The 26,371-nt window shown below is 36.2% G+C and overlaps 1 protein-coding gene across 2 annotated transcripts in view; it reads left to right on the top strand.

The window, feature by feature from the left end:
* The first annotated feature begins 512 nt into the window (after positions 1–512).
* The window catches only part of ANK2 (ankyrin 2), a 226,624-nt gene continuing 200,765 nt past the window's right edge, over positions 513–26,371 (top strand). For both annotated transcript variants that reach the window (XM_080796920.1, XM_080796921.1), the window contains exon 1: positions 513–881. In XM_080796920.1, the coding sequence (XP_080653046.1) occupies positions 747–881 (135 nt within the window). In that variant the 5' untranslated portion in view covers positions 513–746. The remainder of the gene's footprint in view (positions 882–26,371) is intronic.

The raw sequence follows: 26,371 nt of genomic DNA on the forward strand, positions 1-26,371 counted from the left end.
TACTGTGGCATGATCATGAATAATGGAAAACTGTAGATACGTTGTGAAATTCAGAACATCTATATCATTGTAAAACAAGCCATTTTGACAGATGTGTTTCTGATGAAGTTTAAGTGCTGAAAGGATGGCCAGTTGTTTTCTGTAAATGATCACGAAAATGATAATGTCTGTCAGCTGAGGGTATGCCTCTTAGTTTAAACAATCATGAAAATAGTTTCTACCTGTTGTGCTGGTAAAGTGAGATCATTAACAGATTTGGGGTTCATGCGACTAGAAAGACAGAGGGGGGAGGAAATCAAAGGACTCAAAGGCATTTACCGAGTAATGCAAAAATTCTCAATGTAGAGACATTTCACACAGCAGGAACTTAAGTCCATGTGTAGAACAGGCTGCTCACATGGTGAAAAACAAAACAACACCGCCCCCTCCCCTGCTCGGTCTCAGCTCACCCCCCTCACTCCATTGACATGCATAGCTGGCCTGGTAGGTGTAAAAATAGACTGGCAGAGCCTGAATTGGAAATGGTCACTGAATGCAGCCTGCAGTTGCTGGGGTTTTGAGTTCTCTCTGCCACCAGCAAGCCAGCCAGCAGATGGGGAGAACTGGTGAGGGGCGTGTAGGGGAACTGAGCAGAGGAGCCAAGGGTCGTCCGGATGCATTGTCCACAGTAGCGTCCCCCTGGGAGCCCTGGACAGACCACAGAGGGCAAGCACAGGCCCAGTGACAGCAGGAACTGTAGAGCTGAGATGGGTAATGCAGCTCTCTGCCCGTCCTGTCATGCGGATAAGAGCGTAAGAGCACAAGGACACATGCAGGAATTGGATAAAACCCCAGACTACTATGGCTGTAACAGCGAGGACACCAGAGAACTTGGGGTCTGGGTAAGTTCTAAGCCACACATGAGGCGGAGGGGAGGATGGTGGCATAAGGATCGACCGTGGACCTCATTGGTCCACCTCCAAACTTCCTGGAAGGAAGGCGACAGAATAAAACCGAGGTGATCCAACTACCCAGCTGCCTCTGGTTTGGTGGCACGCTGTTGTGTCCCCTTCATGGGCCATGCGGCACCCTGTGTCCGTGCCTCCGGAGTTCGGCTTTAGCTATGAACTGACATTTGGAAATAAGCGGCGATGCTGTTGTTTTAATTTGAAATTTTGTGCAAAGCCAAACATATATTTGACTACAGAGTGACTTAGAGCAATATTGCTCCGATTCACTTACATTCAGGCTGTCACATTCTTCAGCCTATTTATATATTCATGTATAGAACATTTTCCATTAGGTCACAGGGCATTTTTTAAGCAGATGCTAACTTGGAATCCCATTTGCAGCCCATACAGGCATTTTACTACCAATATCTGACTAACTTCAGTGAAAAGGCCTTTGAATGCTACTCTAAGGATGATACTAATGTTTTGTGCAGAGGCTTAAAAGTTGAGCAATCAAATGTCGAAGCTGGCTTTCAGACTGTAATAATTCATAGTCACGATACGTTCCTTAGAATGGTTACAAAGGCCTATTGTGATTTTTAGCTGGGAGGGCCAACAGTCTCTATCTGAAATATTTTGATTTTCAGATTTGCTGGAGAGTAAAGTTTATCTTTGATCTGTCAGACCCAGGAATTTGACCTTATCGCAAGTTATTTAATTCGGAGTGAAACCATGAGACTAGGATTATGGAGCATTTCTGAGTAAAAGAGACAGAGGGGTTGTACTCCTCCTCAGGACGTGACACCTGATATTTCCGGGGGTGAGAAGAACAAGTAGGTGAGGAGTCTGAGGTGTTCTTTGACTGTTACTTTGATCTGGAAGAATCTCATAATTTCCTAGCATTGAAATTCTGTCAGACCCCAGGGAAACTGAAACAGAAACTAAGAACTTATCAGTAAAAACAACATGCAGAGGCAGTGTTTGCAGTTAGCAGAAGTGAAAAGAAAGTCTGTCAGCACTGTAGTGAAAAACAAGACAGTGCTTCCGGGATTGGGAATGAAAGTCACCACAGGCAAGAGAATAAACAGAAAGGTGGGGAGGCGGGCAGTCCCACGGGGAGGGGAGGACACCTGCCTTCACAGTCACGCAGCTGAGGTTTCTCCTTCTGGGTTATGGGTTAAATTACCTACATCCACCAGGAGAGTCACTCCAGATCTCTAAGCAGTGCTTCTAGTGCAATTTCTGAACTGAGGTGGGGAAAAAAAGGTAAATTTTTTGGTAACTTTTTAGTGACTCAACGTTTGCTTAGTTGTAATGTGTAAATATAGTCCCTAAGAAGTAACTGTCTTGTTTAAAAGGTAGTTTCTATGAATATTTTGTTATTAGTTTAGAATTTAAACCATTCTTTCAGATGTTAGTTAATAATTCTTTCCATATTTTTAAGTTATACGAGTGTATTCCATTTTCTCACCCTTTAAACATCATTAAAAAAAATGTAATGCCTGAAAATAAAGGTGCTTTAAAAATTAAATATAGGTAAACAAGTGACAGCATGCTTCTGAGATCCAGGGGCTGGAATGAGAAATTCACTCAAAACTTCAGAGTTCAGAAAACAGTTCAACATGTTTTCAAAGAAATAATCACCAGCAACCTCATTCTTTCATTATAATCCTTCTATTTCTATTAATGTAGATACTGGTCCTGAAAAATGTGGGTTGATTTAAAAAATAAATTAAAATCCGATTTCTCTGACTTAAATAACATAATCTGCCAATCACTGAATAAACTTTTCTGTCAATGATTTTATAGGTGGGAGCGTATAATGCTTGCTAAAACTTCGAAAGTTATGGGAGAGGTGGGAATGCACCTGTTGTCTGCCTTCCCAAGTGGTAGTCTACTCAGAAATTTCTCCACTTTGTGGGACCATAATAATAATAATAATAACAATAATAATAATTCTTAATACAGAGGATGGCTTAAGCTAAATATGTGGTTCTGTCTGGCTGAAGTTTTCCAAATTTAGGAAACTCTATCATCTTTCTTTACTGTTAAATGGGTACTATAAGACTGAAGTCACTCCTTCCCTAATCATCTAAATAGATATTCTCCTTAGTCAATTTCCATCATTCATGCTTGTCGCAATTAATGGTAAACCATTCTTAAGAGCTTTAGAACTTATTAACTTTTATTTTTATAATATTATTTTTTGGTGAAGGAAGACAGAAACAGAGGTACTTGGCACCTTTTTCATAGAAATAAACAGAAATGTTTTAGATAATTTATTATGTCATTAGGCCAAATATTTCAAATTAATAAATTCTCTAATTTTTTTTGTAATCAGAACAAAACTTATGGAAAAATATAAATTTTTGAGATACTAAAACTGCTGGGTTTTATATAAATCAATACTTCATTCTTTTCTATAAATTTTACTTAGAATTTTGAATATTCTGACATTTGTATAGATAAGTATAGCAATGAGGAATGAATCAGTTATCAGGAATTGTGTTGGAAGTCAGGAACCAAAAATAATTTCTTCTTGAACCATACTATTGTATGTCCATAATTGCAATTCCACTTATAAGTTTATGGATTTTTTAATATTTCTTTTTACAAAAAAGAAAAATAAAATCAGACCAGAATAATTTCCAGATATATTACACAGCAAGCACAAAAATTATACCAAAAAATAGAAAACTAAATATTATTTTGGCATTATGATAACTTTAAAAAATGTAGTGAAAAAGATGAACAGCTAATATTCCAAAAATTTTTTAAGTTCTATAACTGGACAAATAATATGTTTTTTTTCCTAATGTATATACAAATTAATGTTTAAATTCCAGAGGACAGGTCTGCTAAATTTTTCTGGAAAGAACTATAGGGAGTGAACATTATAGACATTGCGGGCTACCTGGCCTCTGTGGCAGTGACTTCTCTGGGCCTCTGGGTCTCTGGGCAGGAACTTCTCTGTAGAGAGAAAGCAGCCGTGGACGATTGGGAAACAAATAGATCTGGCTGTATTCACACAATTACTTAATTTTTCTATTATTATTCAATTACTAACTTTTCAGTTACTAAATATTAATGTAGTCATACTTTTTTTCATTTGTAAAGATACAAATTAAAATAATCATGTTACCATTCTGTTAACAAAGATATAAAATGTAATAATATGAACTTTTAGAAGATTGTGTTGAGACTGAGCAACATTCCTGAATATGCTGTAAATTTTTCTAATTATTTGAAAAGCAATTTGGAAATACATTTCAAACTAGTTACGATTTCTGGTTTTCACTTTTCTAGTGCAGTGAGGACTCTAGCAGCAGGGAGGTATTTGTGTGGAGATAAAAGTGTAGGCAAAACTTGTGGGCAGATTCCTATCCCCAACTGCAGGTGGACTGGATTCCAGTTCATTTGTTGTGAGTATTCCCAGTGCCTGTGAGCATCCCTCCTTTCACTCAAACTTCAGGGACGAGAGAATTCTACCTCCAGAGACCTTTTTCCAAATGCACTGAGAAAATATCTGCCTTCCTAATGAAGCTGTTAGGCTCCTGAGCATATGCTCAAGGTTTCTTCTGAAATGCTGTTGCCTCTTACATTAGACCTGAAAGGACTCAAAAATCTGTTATTATCACAGTTAGGTTGTTTTGTTTTTCAGTTTAAAAGTTTTTGTAAATTTGAATATAATTGACACACAATGTTATGTTAGTTTTGGTTGTACAACATAGTGATTCAACTCTGTGTTATGCTATGCTCTCCACAAGTATGCATACCATCTGTCACCATACAAAGCTATTACAGTACCGTTGACTGTATTCCCTGTGTTGTGCCCTTTATTCCCATTACTTTTTCATTTCACAACTGGCAACCTGTATCTCCTATTCTCCTTCACCCGTTTTTCTCATCTTCCCACCCCCCACTCCCATCTGGCAACCATCAGTTTGTTCTCTCTATTTATAGCTCTGATTCTGTTTTTCATTTAGTCTTTTGTTCTGTTTTTTAGATTCCACATGTAAGTGAAATCATATGGCATTTGTCTTTCTTATTCTGATTTACTTCACTTAGCAGAATACTCTCTAGGTCCACCCATGTTGTTATGGATGGCAAGATCGCATCATTTTTAAGGGCTGTATAATATTCCAGTGTGTGTGTGTGTGTGTGTGTGTGTGTGTGTGTGTGTGTGTGTGTGTGTGTGTGTATCCGTATCCCATTATATATTATATAATTATATATCTCACATCTTCTTTATTCGTTCATCTACCGATGGACCCTTGGGTTGTTTTCATATATTGGCTATTGTAAATAATGCTGTGATAAACACATGAATACCTATAACTTTTTGAATTAGTGTTTTCATTTTCTTTGGGTATTATTTTTAGTAGCTTTTTTATAACTGCTGTAAGGAAGCTTTCTTCATATAGTTTTGATATTAACCCTAAGAAGAGCCAAGACTATAATGAAATCTATTCTGACAAAACATTTAAAAAAATATGAGATGATATAGAGCATGGTTATGTAATTTTTGGATGATTTATTTAAAGACTGATGTTGAAAGAAGATAAGACATGGTTCTATCCTCTAGGAACTTCCTAGTCAAGTTTTAGAGATAGAACTTGCCCACATGTAGTCAATTAACTCTAAAGGCCAGTAGGCAATTATGTGACAATGCAAGTGGTGAAATGAGTGCCTATAAGATGCTGAAGAAGGGGAGAACCAGTGCAGGCCAGTGTTTGGGGAATGCCTCATGGACAGTGCTGACATTCAGCCACTATGGATCAGAACAGCTGCACCAGTTGTTTACACCTTGAAATGCTTCCAATAAAAGCTAATTAAACCATTGCTTCTTTGGGTCCACCAAGCTGTGCCTTCTACTGAGGCTACCTGGGACTTATTATCAGGATTCCCCAGTCCACTCCATCCCCCAAATGAGCAAACAAAGGAATGGTGCCTGGACCAGCAAGGGGCCTCCAGGACCACCTACCTCTAGGGCTAGAGCCAGCATCCACTGAGATTTGTTGGTGCCTAAGCTGTACCAGTTAAGTATTTGGAATATCCCTTTTGCTAATGGAGAAGTTAGGAGTCTGTAGTAGATCTTGGAAGCAGAGTACAATCTTGGTTCCTGTTGAGAAGAAAGCATACTCAGGGGCACCTGGGTGGCTCAGTGGTTAAGCAGCTACCTTCGGCTCAGGTCATGATCCCAGAGTCTTGGGATCGAGCCCTGTATCAGGCTCCCTGCTCAATGGGGAGCCTGCTTCGTGCTCAACTGGGAGTCCTTTTCTGTTCCCCCTGCTTGTGCTTTCTCTCTCTCTCTCTGTCAAGTAAATAAATAAATAACATCTTTTAAAAAAAAAGAGAAGAAAAGAAAGTATACTCAGTAAGCATGTATTGAGCGTCCACTAAAAGCCGGGTACTGGGGTCCACCAAGATGAGTAAGACACATAATCTTGGTTTAAGAAATGTAATCTAAGATGGACAAAACAGGAGTCCCAATATTTCTATGACGTGGTGAGAAAGTGCTGGGCATTCTGGAATACCTAAGGGTGATGACTCAATTAGAGGGTCTCAGAAAAGTCAAATCTTGAACATTATGGGCAGATCCCAAACTCAGCACTGCAGTCAATAGTAATGCTGGAATGATAGAGAAGCCGTGTGTATACCACCACAGCTTTGACACACCTGTTTTCTATTGAACATGTGTGGAACTCATGAAATTTGGATAGTAAGCATGGGATCAAATTATCAAGAGCTCCACAAGCCAAGCTTTAGAATTTGGGTTCTATTCTAGGGAACGATCACTGATTGAAATCTGCTTTAGAAAAAGTGATTAGATGGTGGTTTGCATACTAGAAGCTCCGCTCTCTTTGCAGTGCCTAACAGAGTACCTGGAACCTCATAGATGCTTAATAAATGTTTGTGGAAAATATGAATAAATTAATGACTAGGAAATCATCCAGTTAGCAGATCTAGTTGTGGGCATTTTCCAGCTGCAGGTGACAAGCCTCCGAATGAAACCAGAGGCTGTGAAAATTGAACAGTGATAGAGGCACCAAAAAAAGACTTTTCTAAAAACATTTAAAGAACTTGGTGACTAAGAAATTTTCATTACAACCTTCTGTTCAAAAAAGAATGTACCTTTACTTCAAATGCATACACATTACTGCCATGAAATATTAATTGTAAGGAACATATTTACTATATAAAAAGTATATATTTTCCTAAATTATTATGCATTCTTTATATCAAATCATACAAAAAATGCAAGTTTGAGATTCACTGAAAGATGACCTTGTGGTAAGAGGAATCATTATAAACAATAGCTACTATAGTGTTTCCATTGTATTTTTCTTATAATGAGGCTCATCCAAACCAAACATAATTCCTTAATTGAACCATGTAATAATTTTCAATAGTCTTTCTTCTGCTATATTTAATAAGAGTAGTCCCACTGTAGATAGTGGCCTTTTCAAGGTCAGATGTATGATGGAGGGAGAATACTCCAGGGAGAGAGCTGTCTTTTCAACCATATTTTGCTTCCTTCCCACACGGACATCTGCCGTATTTCTTACCCACTTTCAATTGCTGTTTTAGATTTAATGCCCTTTTAGTAGGTGAAACTTAAAATTTATTATGCCACAAGAAATATCTACTGGTTTACTGATTCCTTCACTTTCATTTGAAAGTTCTCCTTGAAATTGGAGGCATATTAGATCACATTTGACTGTCAGAAGTTTAAGTGTTTGACTTTTCAAAACTTACATTCATATCATATTTGTGTGGGCTTTTGTGACTATAATAAAATACTTTTGTGCCTTTCTTTATATTTGCTTATGAGAAGTAAAAATACTAAAATGATCATTTGAAGTGTAATCATTTCAGTAGTGTCTTTGAGTTAATGAGTTGTATCTAAAAGCTATGCAAAAGTCAGGTATTTAAACAGTAGAGATTTTGAATTGAAATAATGTTTTTGATGAATTATAAATGTTGCTGACATTTAAGTTTTGAGATTTTTTGGTACTCTCTATCTACCTTAATTATCAATGAGTTACAAAAGGGAGCTTTGAAGTATAATCTTATGTCATACCTGATACTCTAACATTTTCTATAGTTTGGTTAACAACACTATTAAATAAACATATCATGTACTTAAAATTAAATTTCTAAGATTGATAATTTGCCTAAATAAGAATTCTCAGTTTATCAACGATAAGTTCGAGAAATTGAATCTCCAGGCAGAAATAATATATTAAAAATAGAGTTGGGGCGCCTGGGTTGCTCAGTGGCTTAAGCTTCTGCCTTCGGCCCAGGTCATGATCTCGGGGTCCTGGGATCGAGTCCCGCATCCAGCTCTCTGCTCAGCGGGGAGCCTGCTTCCCTGTCTCTCTGCCTGCCTCTCTGCCTATTTGTGATCTCTCTCTGTCAAATAAATAAATAAAATCTTAAAAAAAAAATAGAGTTGAAGTCTCTTTAGATTTACTACTTTAGTATTGTATCTTTCTAGGTTGTTGACTTTCTAAAGGAAATTAGAAAGCATCTACTAAGACCTCTAGTAAAACAGAAGTGCACATTGTTAAGCGTCTGCCTTCTGCTTAGGTCATGATCCCAGGGTCCTGGGTTCAAGCCCCACAACCTAGCTCCTTGCTCAGCGGGGCATCTGCTTCTCTCTCTCCCTTTGCCCCCCCCCCCCCGCCCCCATGCTTGTGTGTGCGTATGCGTGCTCCTTCTCTCTCTCTCAAATTAATAGGTAAAATCTTAAAAAAAAACAAACAAATCAGAAGTACACAAGAAAATTGTGACTCTTAACTTTCTGGAGATCGCTGGTTGTCACATACAGCTTTTTTCCTCCCAGATTTACAAAAGGAAAATGGCAATTTAAATTAATTTAAATTAAATTTAAATTAACAGGCATTCAAAAAATTTCTATCCATAAGGTGTATGTTTTACAAACTTGGCCATATATCTGTAATATATAATAATTTTTAAAAATTACTTACCATATTCAGCTTCTTATGCATGGCTACTTCAAACATTTTGACCGACTAAATGATTGATGATGACATAAGGGATAAGGCGTATTTGGGTTGTGTAATAAATACATAGAATGAAAGGTCTAGTTAATCCTTTATGTCAGCACCTCCCGAAGTGTATTCTGTGAACCACTCACATCAGAAGAATCATCTGGGGCGTTTTAAAGTGATGTAGATTGCTGAGCCCCACTCCAGACCTCCAGAATTAGAATCTCTGAGGTGGGAGCCAAGAATATTTGTTTAACAAGATTAAGCATGATCTCTAAGTAACCCCTGAGTGCACTAAAGTATGATAACTACTGCTTTATGTTCTGAGAGGTTGCTTTTCCTGAAGAAACAGGGCTGAGTATGTACCATCAGCCCAAAAGGGCAACAAGAATATAAAAGCCCTTCACATCTTATTAAGATTCTTCTAATCCAGGTTAATTCAACTGACAGCCAAAATTCTATTTAATGGCAGTTACAGAAACCAAGACCACACAGGATACGTGTGAATGGAGTCAGCTCTGCTAGCAAATGTCTTGCAAACTTGTCTATATGTCTGTAATACATGATATTGTATGAACTCCTGCAGTTCTCCTATATGGTTTTAAAAGGAAGAAAGTCTTGCATTGCACTGCAGTGGAATTTTATTTATATTTATTTATTTATATTTATTTATTTTTAAGATTGTATTTATTTGGCAGAGGGAGAGACAGTGAAAGAGGGAACACAAGCCGGGTGAGTGGGAGAGGGAGAAGCAGGCTTCCCGCAGAGTGGGGAGCCTGATTCTGGACTTGATCCCAGGACCCTGGGATCATGACCTGAGCTGAAGGCAGACCCTTAACCAAGTGAGCCACCAAGGCATCCTGCAGTGGAATTTTAAATGATAACACTTTGAGTACATTTAAGCTCCACTTCTAAAAGCTAGTAATTACTCTACATCTATATAGAATCTTTTTATTCATTGTTTAACCTTGGAAACTCCTGTCAGAAATCTAGACACTGAGGTTCTATAAGACTCTGTTGTGCAAATGTGTCCAATTTTTTTAAAATCATAATTTGGTCCCACTCTTGAGCAGCCAGCTTGAATAGCACGATTGTTCCAAATGATCTGATTCTCTCCTGGGATCGACATCTAGTACAATATCCTCGTTGAATTCCACACTTATGCCTAAAAAGTCATGTAGCACATGACAGATGATTAACACAGTTCTTCTGGTCTCATTAAAATTTCTTAGTACATCAACTAATGTGAAGTGTCGAATAGTCATTCCATATATTTTCAAATTTTAAAATTATATATGCATTTCTAAAATATCTGTAAAATTAAGTATTAAATCAGTCTCTTTCAAGAAAGTAAATAATGAATCTCATTGTCTACATGCTCTTTCTTCCTTTCTTTCTTTCCTTCTTTCTTCCTCTTTCTCCCTTCCTCCTCTCTCTGTTATTATATAATATATAAATACAGACTGAAAACAATCTTTTCTTTGGTGCTAATTTATATATACTCACCAATTAATTTTTTGAAGAATTAAGCAACCATCTAGATGGACATGTTAACTTCCATTCCTGTTTAAAATGTGATCCACATAGGGACACCTGCGTGGTACAGTTGGTTAAGCATCCAGCTCTTCGTTTTGGCTCAGGTTGTGATCTTGGGAACATGAGATCGAGCTCCATATCAGACTCTGCACTCAGTGTGGAGTCTGCTGGAGTTTCTCTCTCCTTCTCCCTCTGCCCCGCTCCCCCCACCCCGCCACTGCTCTGCATATGCTCACTCATGCCCACTCTCTTTCAAATAAATAAATCTTAAAAAAAAAAATGTGACCTCTGTGGTTACAGCTACATGTCAGAGTCTAGTCATGGACAATTTCAGCCAAGATACTGATCCTGGGTTGCTTTCTGGCCCATACCTAACCTCTTGATCCAGCATTGGGAACAGACCTCTTCAGGATCAAAAGTTGATTTAGATGTGGAAAATGACAGTAGAATGAATGAATGAATGAATGAATGAAAGAAATGTAGGAATATGGGGGGGTTCTATATTAATTATTAATAATAATAGCTACCATTTATTTAGCTCTTATTATTTGCTAGGTTCTGTAATGATGCTCTGCATACCACTGAGCATAAATGTCATTTATTCCTGATGATAACTTTGTGAGTCCAGTATTAAAATTTCCTTTTGTTAAGTGTTTGTTACTTCAATACACTCTCCTTAGGGATTTTACATATATTACTTTATTTAATCCACATGACTCTGTGCATTTTGTAGACCAGAAAACTGAAGTTTGAGTTTAATAACTTGCTCAAGGCCAGATAGCTCATGGTGAGTGGTGAAACCAGGATTGAAAAGTAGACCTAAACTCACTCTGTTATTCTGGTTTTTCAAGGAAAGAAAAATGTTAAAAAGGAGATGCTAAAGGAAGTTAAAAGTGGGTTTAAAGATTTTCAGCAACTGGAAAAAATTGCCCACTTGGAAAATTTCAAGTAAGATTATAACTTATGCTTAATACCAAAATAAATTAGGTAATTAAAAATGGAAATTTAATGGAAAAAAAGTAATTTTTTAAAGATAGGAGAAAATGAAGAGAAGTATCTCATTGATTTCAGTATTGGAAAGCAAGAAAGCAATGGAATAAAAATTAAAAATGAGGTTTATACTTTTTAATTTATAAAATTTAAAACTTCTGAAAGTCAAAAGATACATTAAGAAAATCACAAACTCAGAAAAACTTGCAACAAATATGACAAGATGTTAACTTGTCATTATAAAGTTTTTAAAAGTAAAAAAGACATTCAAAACTGTAAGAGGACCTAAAGGTGAACAAACAAGTCAAGGAAGACAGAAAATGTAATAGGCACTAAGTATATAATTAAGTTTTCAAATTCTTTGAAAATAGGAAAGATAAGTCAAAACCGTAATGACACACGTACCAGTTGAGCAAAGCAACTCTGAGTGTGTTGTGTTGACATAGGCCCTTCCACTGTCAGGTATGTGCAGTATTACAGTATGTACCAAGAATTGGCGTCTTTGAAATGATTATTCCACCTTTAGGAATTTAAACAACGGACATCATCAAAATAGGCACAAAGACTTACATAAAAACCTCTTACCATAGCCTTCTTGACAATAATGAAAATCAAAGGTACTAGTACAAATGATTAGGAGAAGCTAAAAACAATTATAATCTACCTGTAAACTATTGTATGAGATTTAGAATATCTTCTTTTTTAAAAAGATTTTATTTATTTGACAGACAGAAATCACAAGTAGGCAGAGAGAGAGGGAAGCAGGCTCCCCACTGAGCAGAGAGCACGATGGGGGACTCGATCCCAGGACTCTGGGATCGTGACCTGAGCTGAAGGCAGAGACCTTACCCACTGAGCCAATCCAGGTGCCCCTAGGTTTAGAATATCTTTTAAAAGTTTTGAACATGTAGGCAATACTTACTTGGTAATGTTTTAAAAGTAGAAGATAGGGTAATACTATCCCGACTTCGCAAAGCATCATCTATACACACATCTATAGTGTATATGTAGAAAAATTCTAGAAGAAAGTACATCAAGATATGCACTGTTGAGTTTGAATAATGGGATTATGGCTGCTGGTTGATTTTTTTTAAAGTTTATTTTTCCAACGTTCTAACTATGAGAATATGTATTTTATATTCATCCCCCTACTTTGTTTAAGGGAAGAGAGATTATAAGATCAAAAAAGGTAGTAAAGAACATAGGAAGTTATATAATTTTAGACAAATATTTTTATGGTATATATATTTACTTTTTAGGTTTTTTAACAAATTATTTTATTTGATATCCTACTGTTATTTAGTTTTTCATCAATCTGGAGGAATTGGCTTTTTACGGGTACATTTTTACTAGTTAATTTTTACAGGGAAAGTAAAATTTACTATTAACCTCTCTTATAGGTGTAATCAACATTTAAACAGCAGGTGTGGTGATTAATTAAGAACAGCTGAGAGAGGTTTCATCCTGTTGGAAGCAGTCCAGGTTTAAATCCCACTCAGGGAAATATGTCAGTATGAGCTAGTAAAAGTCTGCATGCTGCTTTAAAAACAGAGGAACAAATGTTGTCTTTGAAGCTTACCATGCTGTAGAGCTTGAAAAAACTTCCTTTGTATGGTAATAATGATCACTGTGATAGAGACATTGCTATAGATTCACTTGTCAAATAGAATATGCAGTAATATTTTGAAATCGTATAACAGTGCCCTTAAAAGTCACGACTCTTGGGTACTTGGGTGGCTCAGTCATTGAGCGTTTGCCTTTGGCTCAGGTCATGATCCCAGGGTGCTGGGATCGGACTCCCTGCTCAGCAGGGAGCTTGCTTCTCTCTCTCCCACTCCCCCTGCTTGGGTTCCCTCTCTGGCTTACGTGTGCACGCTCTCTCTCTGTCAGATAATTAAATAAAATCTTTAAAAAAAAAAAGTCACGACTCTGGGTTGGCAATGTTAAAGAAAAGAAATCTTGGTATTCTAGTGGTGTCAGCACCTTATGGTTCCAATTTTGGGCCCTGCGCCTAGCACAGGACAGGGAACTGTGCAGCAAGAGAGATCAGAACATGATCATTGGGCCAGGAATGCAGCTGCAGTAACTTTTCCCCAAAACAGAAAGCCACAGGTAATCCTATAAGTCAGTCAACAGTGAAAAGTGAACAGCCAAACCGTCGGGGGCCGGGGGGTAAGGAGACAGTAATGCTTGGTGGTTATGATTATGGCCTCTGGAGTGAGACTGGGGTTGAGTCTCAGCTCTGGCATTTATTACCAAAAGTCCATGGACAAGTGGTTTAAATGCAGTGAGCCTCAGTTTCCTTATTTGGGTGGTTTATGAGACCCAACAAGACTATAAATGTTTTTGGCATACAGTAGAAGTAACCATTAATATTATAGTGGAAAGCATGAGAAAGAAATACAAAAGGCACAAAGTAGTGTCCATTCCTTTAAGGTGTTTGCAGTCTGGTTGAGGAGCAGAGTATATGCACACAAAAGCAAACTGCATGTTGTTGCATCTCTCACAAGTGGACAATTTAGAAGAAGTGAGTCCAAGTACCATGTAGAATCTTAACATGGTGTGTGTCCATCCCTATTCTGCAGGAGATGCTCATAAATTTCAATAAAGAAATCACTAAAATAAATATACATGAATCAGGTAAAAATGTTGAAGAATTGACTCACTGGTTCATAATGCTTTTTGACAATTATCTTAAAAAAACAGGGAAAACAAAGTAAACCCAGTCACAACATGTATGATCAAATATCTTACTTGAAATCATAACCAGAGAGAAAGATTTTAGGTCAGGCTAGATCTTCGTAATAAGTGCTAAATTAATAGTTACATTTAAGAGAAGATGTTATCAGTAGAAGAAACTCAGTTACTAAAATGCCCCACAATTTTTATATGTGGGAAAAATAAACCAAATAGAAATGGAGCTTCTCCAGCTGTAGAGGATTGTATCCTGTAGTGATGCCACAAGAGTTGAATATATACCCAAGTTCTCATCGTGCTTCATGTTAGGTGCTGGGTTCCTCTTTCAAATGTTGCTAATCAGAAATGGCCTAATGTAAACATCTTTTAAATGAAATTCTCAATATCTCTTATTTTCACAAGTCTTGTCCTTTAATTAGGGAGACAAAAGTAGCCTGCCACTTGGTTCTTGGTCAAGGACCAGTAACATTGTATTTATGGTGTTGATATTTATGAAGAGTTTTGACATTTCATCTAAGTTAATTTTGTTGGATGAACAAGATCTTTTTGGCTAAGGTTAATGCCAGCTTTGCAAAAAAAAAGTTCTAATGCTGTCTTTTTATATATCCAAAAGTAACCTTATTCTCCTTTAGAAATTTTCTAAATTTAATTTTTGAGCAACTAAAGCTAGACTAACTTATGTTTATCTTACCTGTTATCAGATTTGTATAAGCTTTGTATACACCATAATACTTCACAAGGTTTCATTATCAATATAGCCATCTTTATTGGCTAATATATTTTTGGCATTGAACTAGCCTTTGGAAATTCTAAGAATTACAAGACATGGTTCCTGCTTTCAAGTACAATTATAGTTTTGTTCTGAAGATGGGATATATGATTCTCCACACACACACACGCACACACACACATGCAAACACACCACACACGCACACGTACCACACACACATATACATAGACATACGACAGTTTAATATTATATGTTATACCACAGGTAGACATTTATGTAAAAATGTAGAAGTGGAATTAAGTATGTAGATTTCCTAAGACCAAAATGAGGTATATTTTATATGTGTAATAATTCTAAGAGAAAACAACTTCTCTGTATCTTGGTCAGAATAATTCCAACGAACCAGTGATCTTTTTTTTATTTAGAAAGTTAACTAGTCTTACAGTAACTATTGAGGTTTTTGAAAGATATTACTGTATGTTGTTATGCATTCAGAAATACTGAGTAGTCAGCAATTCTCTTCTCTGGATAATTCAGACAATAATAAAAGCTTATGTATTGCTTTATATAAAGTCTTTTTTTTCCCTGAGAGGAGAATAAAATTAGACTTTCTTATTTCTAAAAAGACAGAATACTATTGGTTCTGTGTCGTCAGTAACATTAAGATAGTGTTTCCTTTTTTAAAAAAAATTTTTCGCTAATGTCATTGTTGTCAGAGTCAGAGAATGTTGAGCTCCAGAGCCTATGTAATCAAGTCCGTTGCTGAGGACAGTAGTTTTGTCATGACTTCAGCCAAAACCCAATAATAATACAGATGGAAGCCATCCTTATTCATCACTCTTTGTTCATTTACCCTTAAGAAGAGTTTGGCATTATTTGGTTTTATGGTGGATATCTGATAAATTATAAAGGAGACCTCAAAGAAATTTAGTCTTAAGGAATTAATTTTGGATAAATTAATATAATAAGTATAAATTTTGCTAATCAAGATTTGAAACCAAGTTTTAAAATTTAGTAAATCTGCATGAGTATTTACTTGATACAGCAAAATTTCCACTAGTTAGTTCATATTGACCAGTGCTGCTTCAGGCCCCTCTCTGGTCAAGTTAACTTTGTGGAACTTCTTCCTTTCTTTTGTTTCATTTCCACAAATGTTTATTGAGCTACTCTTTGTTGGGCACTATATGGTTTAAGTCTTGGGCTCCCTCTACCCTGGAAGGCCAGGCTAGTTAGGAAATAGGTAAATAGGAAAGCTGGGGGCCCTGGTGAATGATTGAATGCTGAGGGTGTTTTGGGACCCCAGAGTAAAACTTAAGAGAAGTGGGTAGGTTGAGAAGGTGTTCTAAGAAGCTTTCCCAAGCCTCTGGAAAATAGGCCCATAGGGTCCACGTAATATAAATTCTTGTAAAGACAAATAATAAAAAACAACTAGTAGAGAATTCTTTCTCATTAAACCTGGCTTAGGCCCGATTTTTCTTTTAAAAGGGTTTTGGGCATCTGAACCAAAGCTTAGTTCTATCAGATGAATTAACCCAGCTTTTGTTTTTAGTTATGTTTAAATTAGGAGTTTCCTTTTCAAAATTCTGTTTAGAGTTGATGCCAATGCTCTTATACCAACAGATCAAGGATTTGTTTTGAAAGCTGCTTCCGAAGAAGTGCAGATATTCTTTGAAATTCAGTAATAACTAGAGGAGTTTTTATTGACTGATTTCCAACAGAGGGATTTTGTAGTATAAGCTGAAATGCTTAGGAAAAAAAAAAAGAGTGGTGCAAGCTACAAATACTTGATTTGTTAATCTTTTTCCACTGTTGTGTGTTATGTACTGTAATTAATCAAACACATTTCTCTTCTAAGACAGTTTTCCATCCTATGTTTTATGTTTTAGTGTTAAATTACATAAGCTCTATACCTTGCATAGAGTTAGAATTGAATAACTCAAACCATTCTTGACAATTGCAGTTCATAGCACGGGGGTAAATTTAGAAAGTTACAGCGGGTCACATCTATTAAGGATAAAGCAATACCTCTGTTGTATCCCAGTCTTAGGCGGAAATGTCAGCTGCATGATACCAGTATTCTGAGCTCATTAGAAAGCTCCTGTACAGAAGTCTATTTTAGTCTCACTGATACACACACATACACACACACACACACACACAATATATATATATTTATATGCATGTATCTATGTATATATCTGTATCCATACATATATATGTATCTCTGTGTGTATACACTGCTGTATACATATATACTACAATTTCTAGTTTATTAGCACTTCCTGGATTTTCATGCAAGAGGTTGATAGGCCAACACTGTTTACTTCCTGAGGCAATATACAAAGGGCTTCCTTAGTTGTAGGAGTTTTATGGACAGAGAAATGGTAAGGAGTAAAGCAAAATCCAGTATCACTACAAAAAACCAGGGCTATCTTCCAGAGGTTACTCTATGGCCTAGTTCTTTAGTTCAGACTCTCCTGGACTTTTTTTTTTTTTTTAAAGATTTTATTTATTTATTTGACAGAGATCACAAGTAGGCAGAGAGGCAGGCAAAGAGAAAGAGGGGGAAACAGGCTCCCTGCTGAGTAGAGAGTGTGATATGGGGCTCGATCCCAGGACCCTGAGATCACGACCTGAGCTGAAGGCAGAGGCTTTAATCCACTGAGCCACCCAGGCACCCCTGGACTTTTTTTTTTTTTTTTTTTTTAAGATTTTATGTTTAAGTGATCTCTGCCAAACATGGGGCTCGAACTCACAACCCTGGGATCATGAGTCACATATTCTTCTGACTGAGCCACCTGGGTGCCCCTCTCCTGGACTTTTCAGTCTTGTATTTCCAATATATAGTAGTAAACTATGTAGTGATAGCACTTCAAGTTTAATTAGTCTTAAACCAAACTATTATATTCTCTCCAATTTTGGGGTATTCTATCTCCCAAATTCCTGTTCTTGATTGGAAGTGTCACTTACTACCTGCCAAAGCTAGATGTCTCTACGTTTTCCTTAATTTCTTCTCTTCTATAAACCCTCAAATTCGATTTCCCCAAATTTTATAGCTTCTTTCCCCTATATGACAAATTGCGTCTTTTTCACATTGCTGTCCCTGGTAACACTGTGTGTCAGGATTGCAATAGTATTCCAAATTATCTCACAAACTTCATTCTCTTTCCCCTTTTAACTAATTTTAAAACAACATTCTGATCCTGGCTCCCCCCAACACCCCAACCTAAAAGGTGGCAATCTTCTTATGGCATACAAGAACATTCATGGTCTGGCCACTGCCTGATTTTTAGAATTTTACTTATTTCTTGTTTTCAAAATGTTGTTTGTAATTCACATGCACTGAATTACTTAGAGTTCTTTGCATACTATGTTCTTTTATGCTACTATGACTTGGTGCGTGCAAGTCCCCGTGCCTGCTGTGTTTTCCACCTGACTTGTTACCAGGAACTTTATCAAATAGTGTATTATCATTCCTATTCTATGTCTATATATGTTTGTTAGCAAACATACTAGTTTGTAATATGTTTGTAAACAAAACAAGCATTTATTGCTTGGACTTCTACCTCTAAATTGATCTCCCTGTATCCATTTTTGCCCACTTCTAATTTATGGACTGTACTTCAGCTAAAATGTCTCTTTTAAAATCTTTTGAGAGGATGGATCATATTTCTTCTACATTCAATCCCTTATATCTAACACAGTGCCTGGAACACAGTAGGTGTTTCAAAAATATTTGATTCCTGACTAAATAATTTATTGTAAAGGACTGATTAAACTATTTTAATTATTTGTTATCAAAATAATTTGTGATCTGACTAATTCATTTACACTTTTTTCAAACTGAAGCTATGATTTTTCCAGTGTGTACACATTTAGGTAGGTACAACCATAGACCCTGTTGTAATTTAACCAAGGCCGTTTAGTGAGTCTAACTTAGAAGTTATTTCCTTCAGGCGCCTGAGTGGCTCAGTTGGTTGGGTGACTGCCTTTGGCTCAAGTCATGATCTTGGGGTCTTGGGATTGAGTCCTGCATTGGGTTCCCCGCTCAGCATGGAGCCTGCTTCTCCCTCTTCCACTCCCCCTGCTTGTGCTCTCTCTCTGTCAAATAAATAAATAAAATCTTTCAAAGAAAGTTATTTCCTTCTTAAACAGTGCATATATTACAAAATCTTTAGATTTTTTTTTTTTTTAAAGATTTATTTGAGAGAGAGAGCACACACGCATGTATGAGCACAGAGGGAAGGAAGCAGAGAGAGAGAATTCCAAGCAAACTCCTGGGGGAGCACTGACCCTGACATGGGGCTCAGTCCCCGGACCCTGAAATTGTGACCTGAGCTGAAATCAAGAGTTAGCTGCTTAACCAACTGAGCCATGCAGATAACCTACAGATTCTTTAGTTTTTTAAAATTTAATTTAAAAAAAAGTTTGTTGACATTCTGCTGTCTACCACTGAACCAGTATGATGGGAGCCAGGAAATGGGTGTAAAAATGATTGTACATATTACATTTCACATAATGCTGACTTACTTGAATTGTAATTTTGCCTTCTAAAGTTCATTGTTGGCACTCAGTGTCCACATGGATCATCACAAACATGCAAAAGAGGCTGACGCCATGCCCTTTTGGGTCCTACATACTTTTGAGAATGGGGCAGATAAACAACTTCTCAAAAATTATATGCATGGTAGAAAGATGGGCCCTTGCCAACTTACAGATGACAGTGAACTTAATAGCAGTTTAAGGAAAGGGACTAGAGACACACAAATTATTTCTAATAAACAACATAATTATCATGCTGAAATTCCTGACACCCAATAATTAGAAAGATTTTTCCACAAGAAAAAAAAAAAAACAACTCCAAGGGTGGCACAACAAGAATTCTTGGGTCTGTTATTCCTAGAAAATAAATATATTGTCTTGAGACAAGAAATTATATTAGAAAGTAATGAATTCAAAATTCTGTGTTAATATTGCAGGACTTATGTGGTCAAAAAAAAAAAAGGAAAATAAAAAATTTAAATTGGGTAACTGATGCATTTCCTCTAACTTGGTCTTTTTTAAAAAACAGTATAAACGATTTCAGAACTGCATTTAAACAAGTAGAGTCAGGTTGTCACAGTGTGGGGTTGTTAAGCTGTAATTAAGTGATCTCCCTAGAAAAAAATCAATCTGACTGACACGTACAGATGTACTCTAGGCTGCTATAAACAAAAAGCCCTTCTATGTTTCCATGTACTACTTAATGGGGCTACACAAAAATCAACTGTGTTAAGGATATATACCATGACAAGGAAAAAAATGCAATTAAGATAGTGGTTATATTATAAAATAAGCCATTCTGAAGTTTTCCTCATAAGAATATACTTTTTTTTTTTCACTCCTGAATAATTCAATGCTAAAGAAGCAGTCTAGTTTTTAGTATGTGCCATCCGTGGGGGTGCGGTCCGCACCTCATCTGTGTCGTGTCATGAGGCTGTTTCTGTTTGAGTGATGTCTGCTTCAGAGCAGATGGTCTGAAGAATTATCAGACAAATGGGGATACAGATGCGGTGCCTACCTCAAAAGGGCAGTAGTAAATTAACGCTGTAGGATGCCTGGATGATAAAAAATTGATGAAAGGTATTTTCACTTGGTTGGGTTTGTTTTTTCATATCCTGACAGTTCTAAGAGGCTTCAGGAGAGACTAAAACCTAATTCATGTCCATTTATCCTGATCTGTAAGTACAGCAGTGGGATGAACTCTAACATATCTTTCCCCCCCAAAGGTCCTGTAAAATTTGAACATGCTGATTAGTCAGGGAATGAAAAGAGTTTTGTGTGGAGAAGATTCCTTAAAGAGTTTAATATTGTTACCCAGTCATATCAAAAGCTTTATTTTTTTCTCCTGATCTAAATGTTATTACAGTTGGTTATTATTCATTTATAAATCCTACTCTTTTTATAACCAGTGATGGTCCAAAAGGAAATTCCTTTGGAAATTTTGTGAACATTGCATAAAAGCTTGATAAGCTCTTCCCTGTTTTGGCGCATATTCATTGGGGCATATTGAGTTTAATGTTGGCAGAACATTTTTACAGAGATGTCCAGCTAGTTGGAAATTAGAAAATAGATTTGGTCTGGGATACAAGTTATTTAATTTTTTCATTACTTTACACACAATTAATACTAGCTTGAGATCCCTGAGCAATAACAGAGAACTGTTCAGGATTCAGTCGTATGTGGATGTAGTATGTATTATTCAACTTCTATTGTGATCTCTAAGTTTCCATTATTTTTATTGTTGGTATGTCAAATGCAGATTTCCATGTTACTTTAGCTGTTGAAAATATTAGGGAATACTATGAAGAACCTATAATATTTGGTATAGGATTTGTGGACTATGTTGCTTGCCTTTGCATCATCAGCATCTTGAATGGAAAAAAGCAGGACTTTGCAAATATACCAGTTCAAAGAGTGGCATATTAACTTTCATTCAGTAGTTTATTAGCTAAAGCAATCATTAAGGTCCTTACTTGACAGAGGCAGTGATGTCTGAAATCTGTCCTTGTAATCGACACCTCCCAAAGAGTTACCTTACCCCTTGAAAAAATCCGAAGCATTCAATGGCACTGCTCTTCAAATTAAGTCTTTAAGATGAATCTCAAGTACTTAATCTGACATCTGAACTAAAGCTACAGCAAACTGTTTTCCCTATTGTTCTGATTTTCTTAGTAGAGATTTGTAAATGCGAATTCTACAAACTTACCATTCTTCCATTGAAACTCCAAAGAAATCAACATGTTGTATTTAGTGATGGAATGTCTGAGTTCTGTAGGTGTTTCGGTCATAGGCAGAACATATGCTAGCATGCAAGAATTACCAAAGCCTGTGGATTTTCTGCCTTTTGAGAAGTTACTTTAATTCACCGTAAAGTTCAATGGGGAAACAAGAATTACAGGCAGTTAAGAATGTTTCCACCTACCAGAGGTGCCTGGGTGGCTCAGCTGGCTAAGTGTCTGACTCTTGATTTCTGCTCAGGTCATGATTTTGGCATCCTGGAATTGAGATCCGGGTCTGGTTCCTAGCCCAGTGGGGAATCCATTTGTCTCCCTCACCCTCTGCTCACACCAGCCCCCACCCACTTGTGCTCTCTCTCTCTCTCAAAAGTAAATAAATAAAATTTTTAAAAGAATGTTTCTACCTATATTTGTAAAAGTTCCCTTTTTAGTGAAAGTGTTGATGTGTCTCATTATAATAAGCATCTTAATAATGAGCCTACATATAGAAATATTTCCTAAAGCCAAACTAATGTCAGCAAAACAAAGTCGTTTTTCAAGTCAGACTTCTATGTAACAAAATACTAACTGGGAAATTCATATTCCTCTGTTCAATAATTCTTTTAAAAATAGACATATATAAGAACCTTTGAAAAGTTCAAAATCATGTAGGGAATTTGAAGTATAAAAGAGTTAGCAGGTATACATCACAAATGTCTTTTCTGGTTTAGAATTATGGTTTCTACTAGCTTAGGATTTTTATGTTCCTGTGTAGTAATTCTAATTTATTGAGGGAGGACATCATATTAATATTTTGGTTCAGTTTTCAGAAAAGTAATTGTCACAGAAAAGTGAGTGTACAGAAATTTTTAAGGCATAAAATTATCTGTGGCAAGTTACTTCGCTTATGTTTATTCTGGAAGATTTTAAAACTGAGATCTCAGAACCAGATCTGGTCTTCTTCGATTTGTAGTAAGCATTTTGAAGACTGGAGGAGTACTGTTTGTATGATATGTACCAAGGATAAGAAAAGTGGAATAACCACTACTGCTAAAGGAAGAATGTAGTCAATGTATGATCAAATCGTATCAAAAGGTTTTTATAGTTGCAAAGCTCAGTACACATCGTAACAACTAATTAAAAAATGCTCTAAAATTTGTTTAGGAAACATTTTCAGTTAAAGAACAAAATTGTGGATCTTTAGTACTCTGCACTTTTTTTTTTTTTAGATCGAGTAGAACCTTAAATATATTTTCATTAAAGCCTTGCATAATATGAAAATTCTGCATTAGAAAATTGTCTCCACAGTGACAAAAAGATACTGCTTTTGAATACTAATGTTTTCATCTATTTAGTCTTCAGTGATTTTGTTACCATTATGTAAGTTGAAAACAACTTAGTTTTCAATGTCACCATCTTTTTTAAGTAAACATTTCATTTAATTATAACATACATTCAAAAATGCATAAATTATAATGTTCATCTTAATATTTGTCATACCCATTCACAACACCCAGAACTAGAAAGTAGAACTAGGACATTATCAGCAACCAATATGTTTTACTGCCTCCTTCCAGAATCTACTATTCTTTTTTTTTTTTTTTAAAGATTTATTCATTTTTTTTTTTAAAGAGAGAGAGAGTGACAGGTGGGGAGGGCCAAGGGGAGAGGTAAGGAGAGCCCCAGGCAGACTCCACACAGAATGTGGAGAAACCAAGAATCAGCCAAGAATCACCCAAGCAAGAATCAGCTGCCACCACCCAGGCGCCCCCAGAATCTACTATTCTGACTCCTAACAGTATAGATTAGTTTTGTCAATTTTTGAACTTTAATAAATGGAATCATATAAATGTTTTTTTTTTTTAGGTCTGACTTGTCTTACTTGACATTGTTTTTATGAGAGCTGTTGAGGCTATGTATAGATACGATTTATATTCATTCCTATTCCTATTGCTGCATAATATTCCAGTTTTATTCTCTTTTAAAATTTAAGAGTTGTACAAGGGGTTTATGAATCTTCACATAGTACTGTGAAATAGCCTTAATGTTTTGAAAGGGATGGAATTGGTATGCTGTATTTGGTTCTTATTTTTTACAAGTGATAATCTTAAGGAAAGCATTGATGAGTGAAATAATTTATCTAGTGTGCTAGTAAAAATCAGTGTAAAGGGGTGCCTGGGTGTCTCAGTCAGTTACGTGTCTGCCTTTGGCTTGGGTCATGATCCTGGGGTTCTGGGATTGAGCTCTGTCTCAGGCTCTCTGCTCAGTGGGAAGCCTGCTTCTTCTGCTCTCTCCCCGCCACCCCCTGCCCCAGCTCCTATGAGGGCTCACTCTCATAAATAAATAAAATCTTTTAAAAAAATCAATGTCAAATGCAATATTAAAGGAAAAAAATACCTTGTCTTTATATAAAGATGTAATTTCAAACAATCTCATGTACAATAAGATATATGCTTAAAATAATCAGGTAGAATTTATCTGTTTCATTAAACTTAGTTATTGTTCTGGTCCCAAGTCTCAATTTTATGTGTCATAATTATTTTAAATAATATTTTAAAAGCAAAATGATATATATTCCAGTGAAAACACCTATATTTCAGCCCATTTTCTTAGCACATAGGTCGCTGGAATAAGAACAATCTGAGGAAGTTGCACTAACACTCTGAATATTAGATGACCTGTCATTATTTTGTACTTAGTAGCAATCTAAAGACATACTGAAATGACACTAAAAATGTAGGTTAATCTGCATGCTGGAAATAGGGTGTACAAACTTCTGGTCTATAGCAGATTTTGTTGTTAGTGGCTGCTGAATTGAAGTTATCAAGTGGAATTTTGTGGTGTAGTGTTTTACCTGTCATATGTGTGTTCTAACTGCAGAAAGACAACTTGTGAAATCATTTCTAAAAAATTCTAGTACACTTAGTATGCAGTTCTCAGTTGCCCCCAATTTTGGTTTATAACAGGATAGTGATAATAATTTGATCTACTAAAAGACCTAAATTATTTATACAATCTAGCACTCCTACAGAATTATGGTTATTTAAGTAAGAGCATTGGTATATCACAAAGAGGGTGCCTTGTAAAATCTTTATTATTGGAAACAGCCACACCTCTCCCAATTCTGGTTCCCTTTTTGTCCTTTTGTGCCTGCACACATCAAAGTATTTTCAAATACTTTGGTCTTCTGGCAACAACCTTCATATTTAAAGAAGATCATGCGTATGCATCTATACTTAGATTTGCCATTCTTATTTTCATTTATCATTTACAAGAAAAACCACGATTATAAAACAAGCTCATTGTGTCCTCTGTGCCTGTCATTGGGCTAAGCACCTTCAAATCACTTTATTTAATTCTTCCAGTAACTCTATGAAGTACCCTTATTTTTTAATAAGGAAACTTGAGATACACAAAGACTCATCATACAACTTGTGATTTGGTGGACATGGAGTTAACTTCTCCAGCATTCCTAGGACAAGACCTAAGGAATTGTAGAACTGTCCTCTATTTCATGATATTCCTATTAAGATTTTTCCCCCCAAGTGATTTTAATAAATTTTATTTATTTTGTATTACTCTAAAAATGTGGATCTCAGCTAGGCTGATAAATCATCCTGTTTTTATAAAGGAATAGCTGCATCCTAAGAAAATAAGCAAATTATTAAAATTCCACAGGGAACATGTGCTTTTCTTGAGGTTAATCAGCCAATATGTGTGGAGGGTCTACTGTAAGCCAGGCTGAGGGGAGTTTCTCTGCTTTGCAGTCTTTGGGCCAGTAGAGGCTGCTGGCCGACGTACACTATTTGACTGGTGTTTCTCAAACTTTAATAATGTCGTCCACTCTTTCAAAGTATAAAAACAAGTTCATGACCTCTAGGGTTGTTATCTTACATAGTGTTAATTTAAATGTAAACGCAAAGGGCTCAAAACTCCTAAAAACCTTAAACCATTACTATAGGGAAGGTTTTACAAATTAAGCATAAACAAAACCACAAAATGAGCATTCTTCAAATCCCTGACTCCAATTTAATAGAATGGGTAGAACTGACTAAAACTAAGTAAGATAGGCTTAAAACTAAGTGAGATAGGCTTAATAGTCAAGAGGTCTAACCTCACTCAGATAGCTATAATTTAATATGCTTCTGAATTTGACTTTGATGAAAATAACATAATGGGTATCTTTCCTGTATAGGTTGTACAAACCATTATTAATCCTGTAAGGTTTTGTTTTTCACTTCAGAGTAATAAAACTTCAAGCTATCAGAGAAATTTATTAATGTCAGTTTCACTGGCATGCCATTTGATAATCATTTAAAGCTCTGTTTACTTGGAGATGAAATTAGTATTGCGGTACAGGTTTGTACATCATTAATCCAGTGAAAGTGAGAATTGGGAACTAGAAGTGTCTCACCACGGATGTTCTATTACACTTGCTGCTAATGGTTGATGTGAGTTGAACCGTGCAAAGACAGCATCTGAGCCTTATGTTTATTGCTACTTTAATGTGGCTGCTGACTGCTGTTCTTTTGTTTTATCATGTGTGCCGTCCTGCCGTGTGTAATGATCAGATTCTCTGATCATACTCTGCCCCACGGCAAGCAGTTTTGCATATCATGAATCTATTGTGTCATCTCTACTTTTCTTGTTATGTGCTGAATTATAAGCACAAAGATTTATACCCAAATTACGTGGTTGTATTTTTTTTTATTATTA

This window comes from Martes martes, assembly GCF_963455335.1.
Source record: "Martes martes genome assembly, chromosome: 2".
In the NCBI taxonomy this organism is placed as follows: Eukaryota; Metazoa; Chordata; class Mammalia; order Carnivora; family Mustelidae; genus Martes; species Martes martes.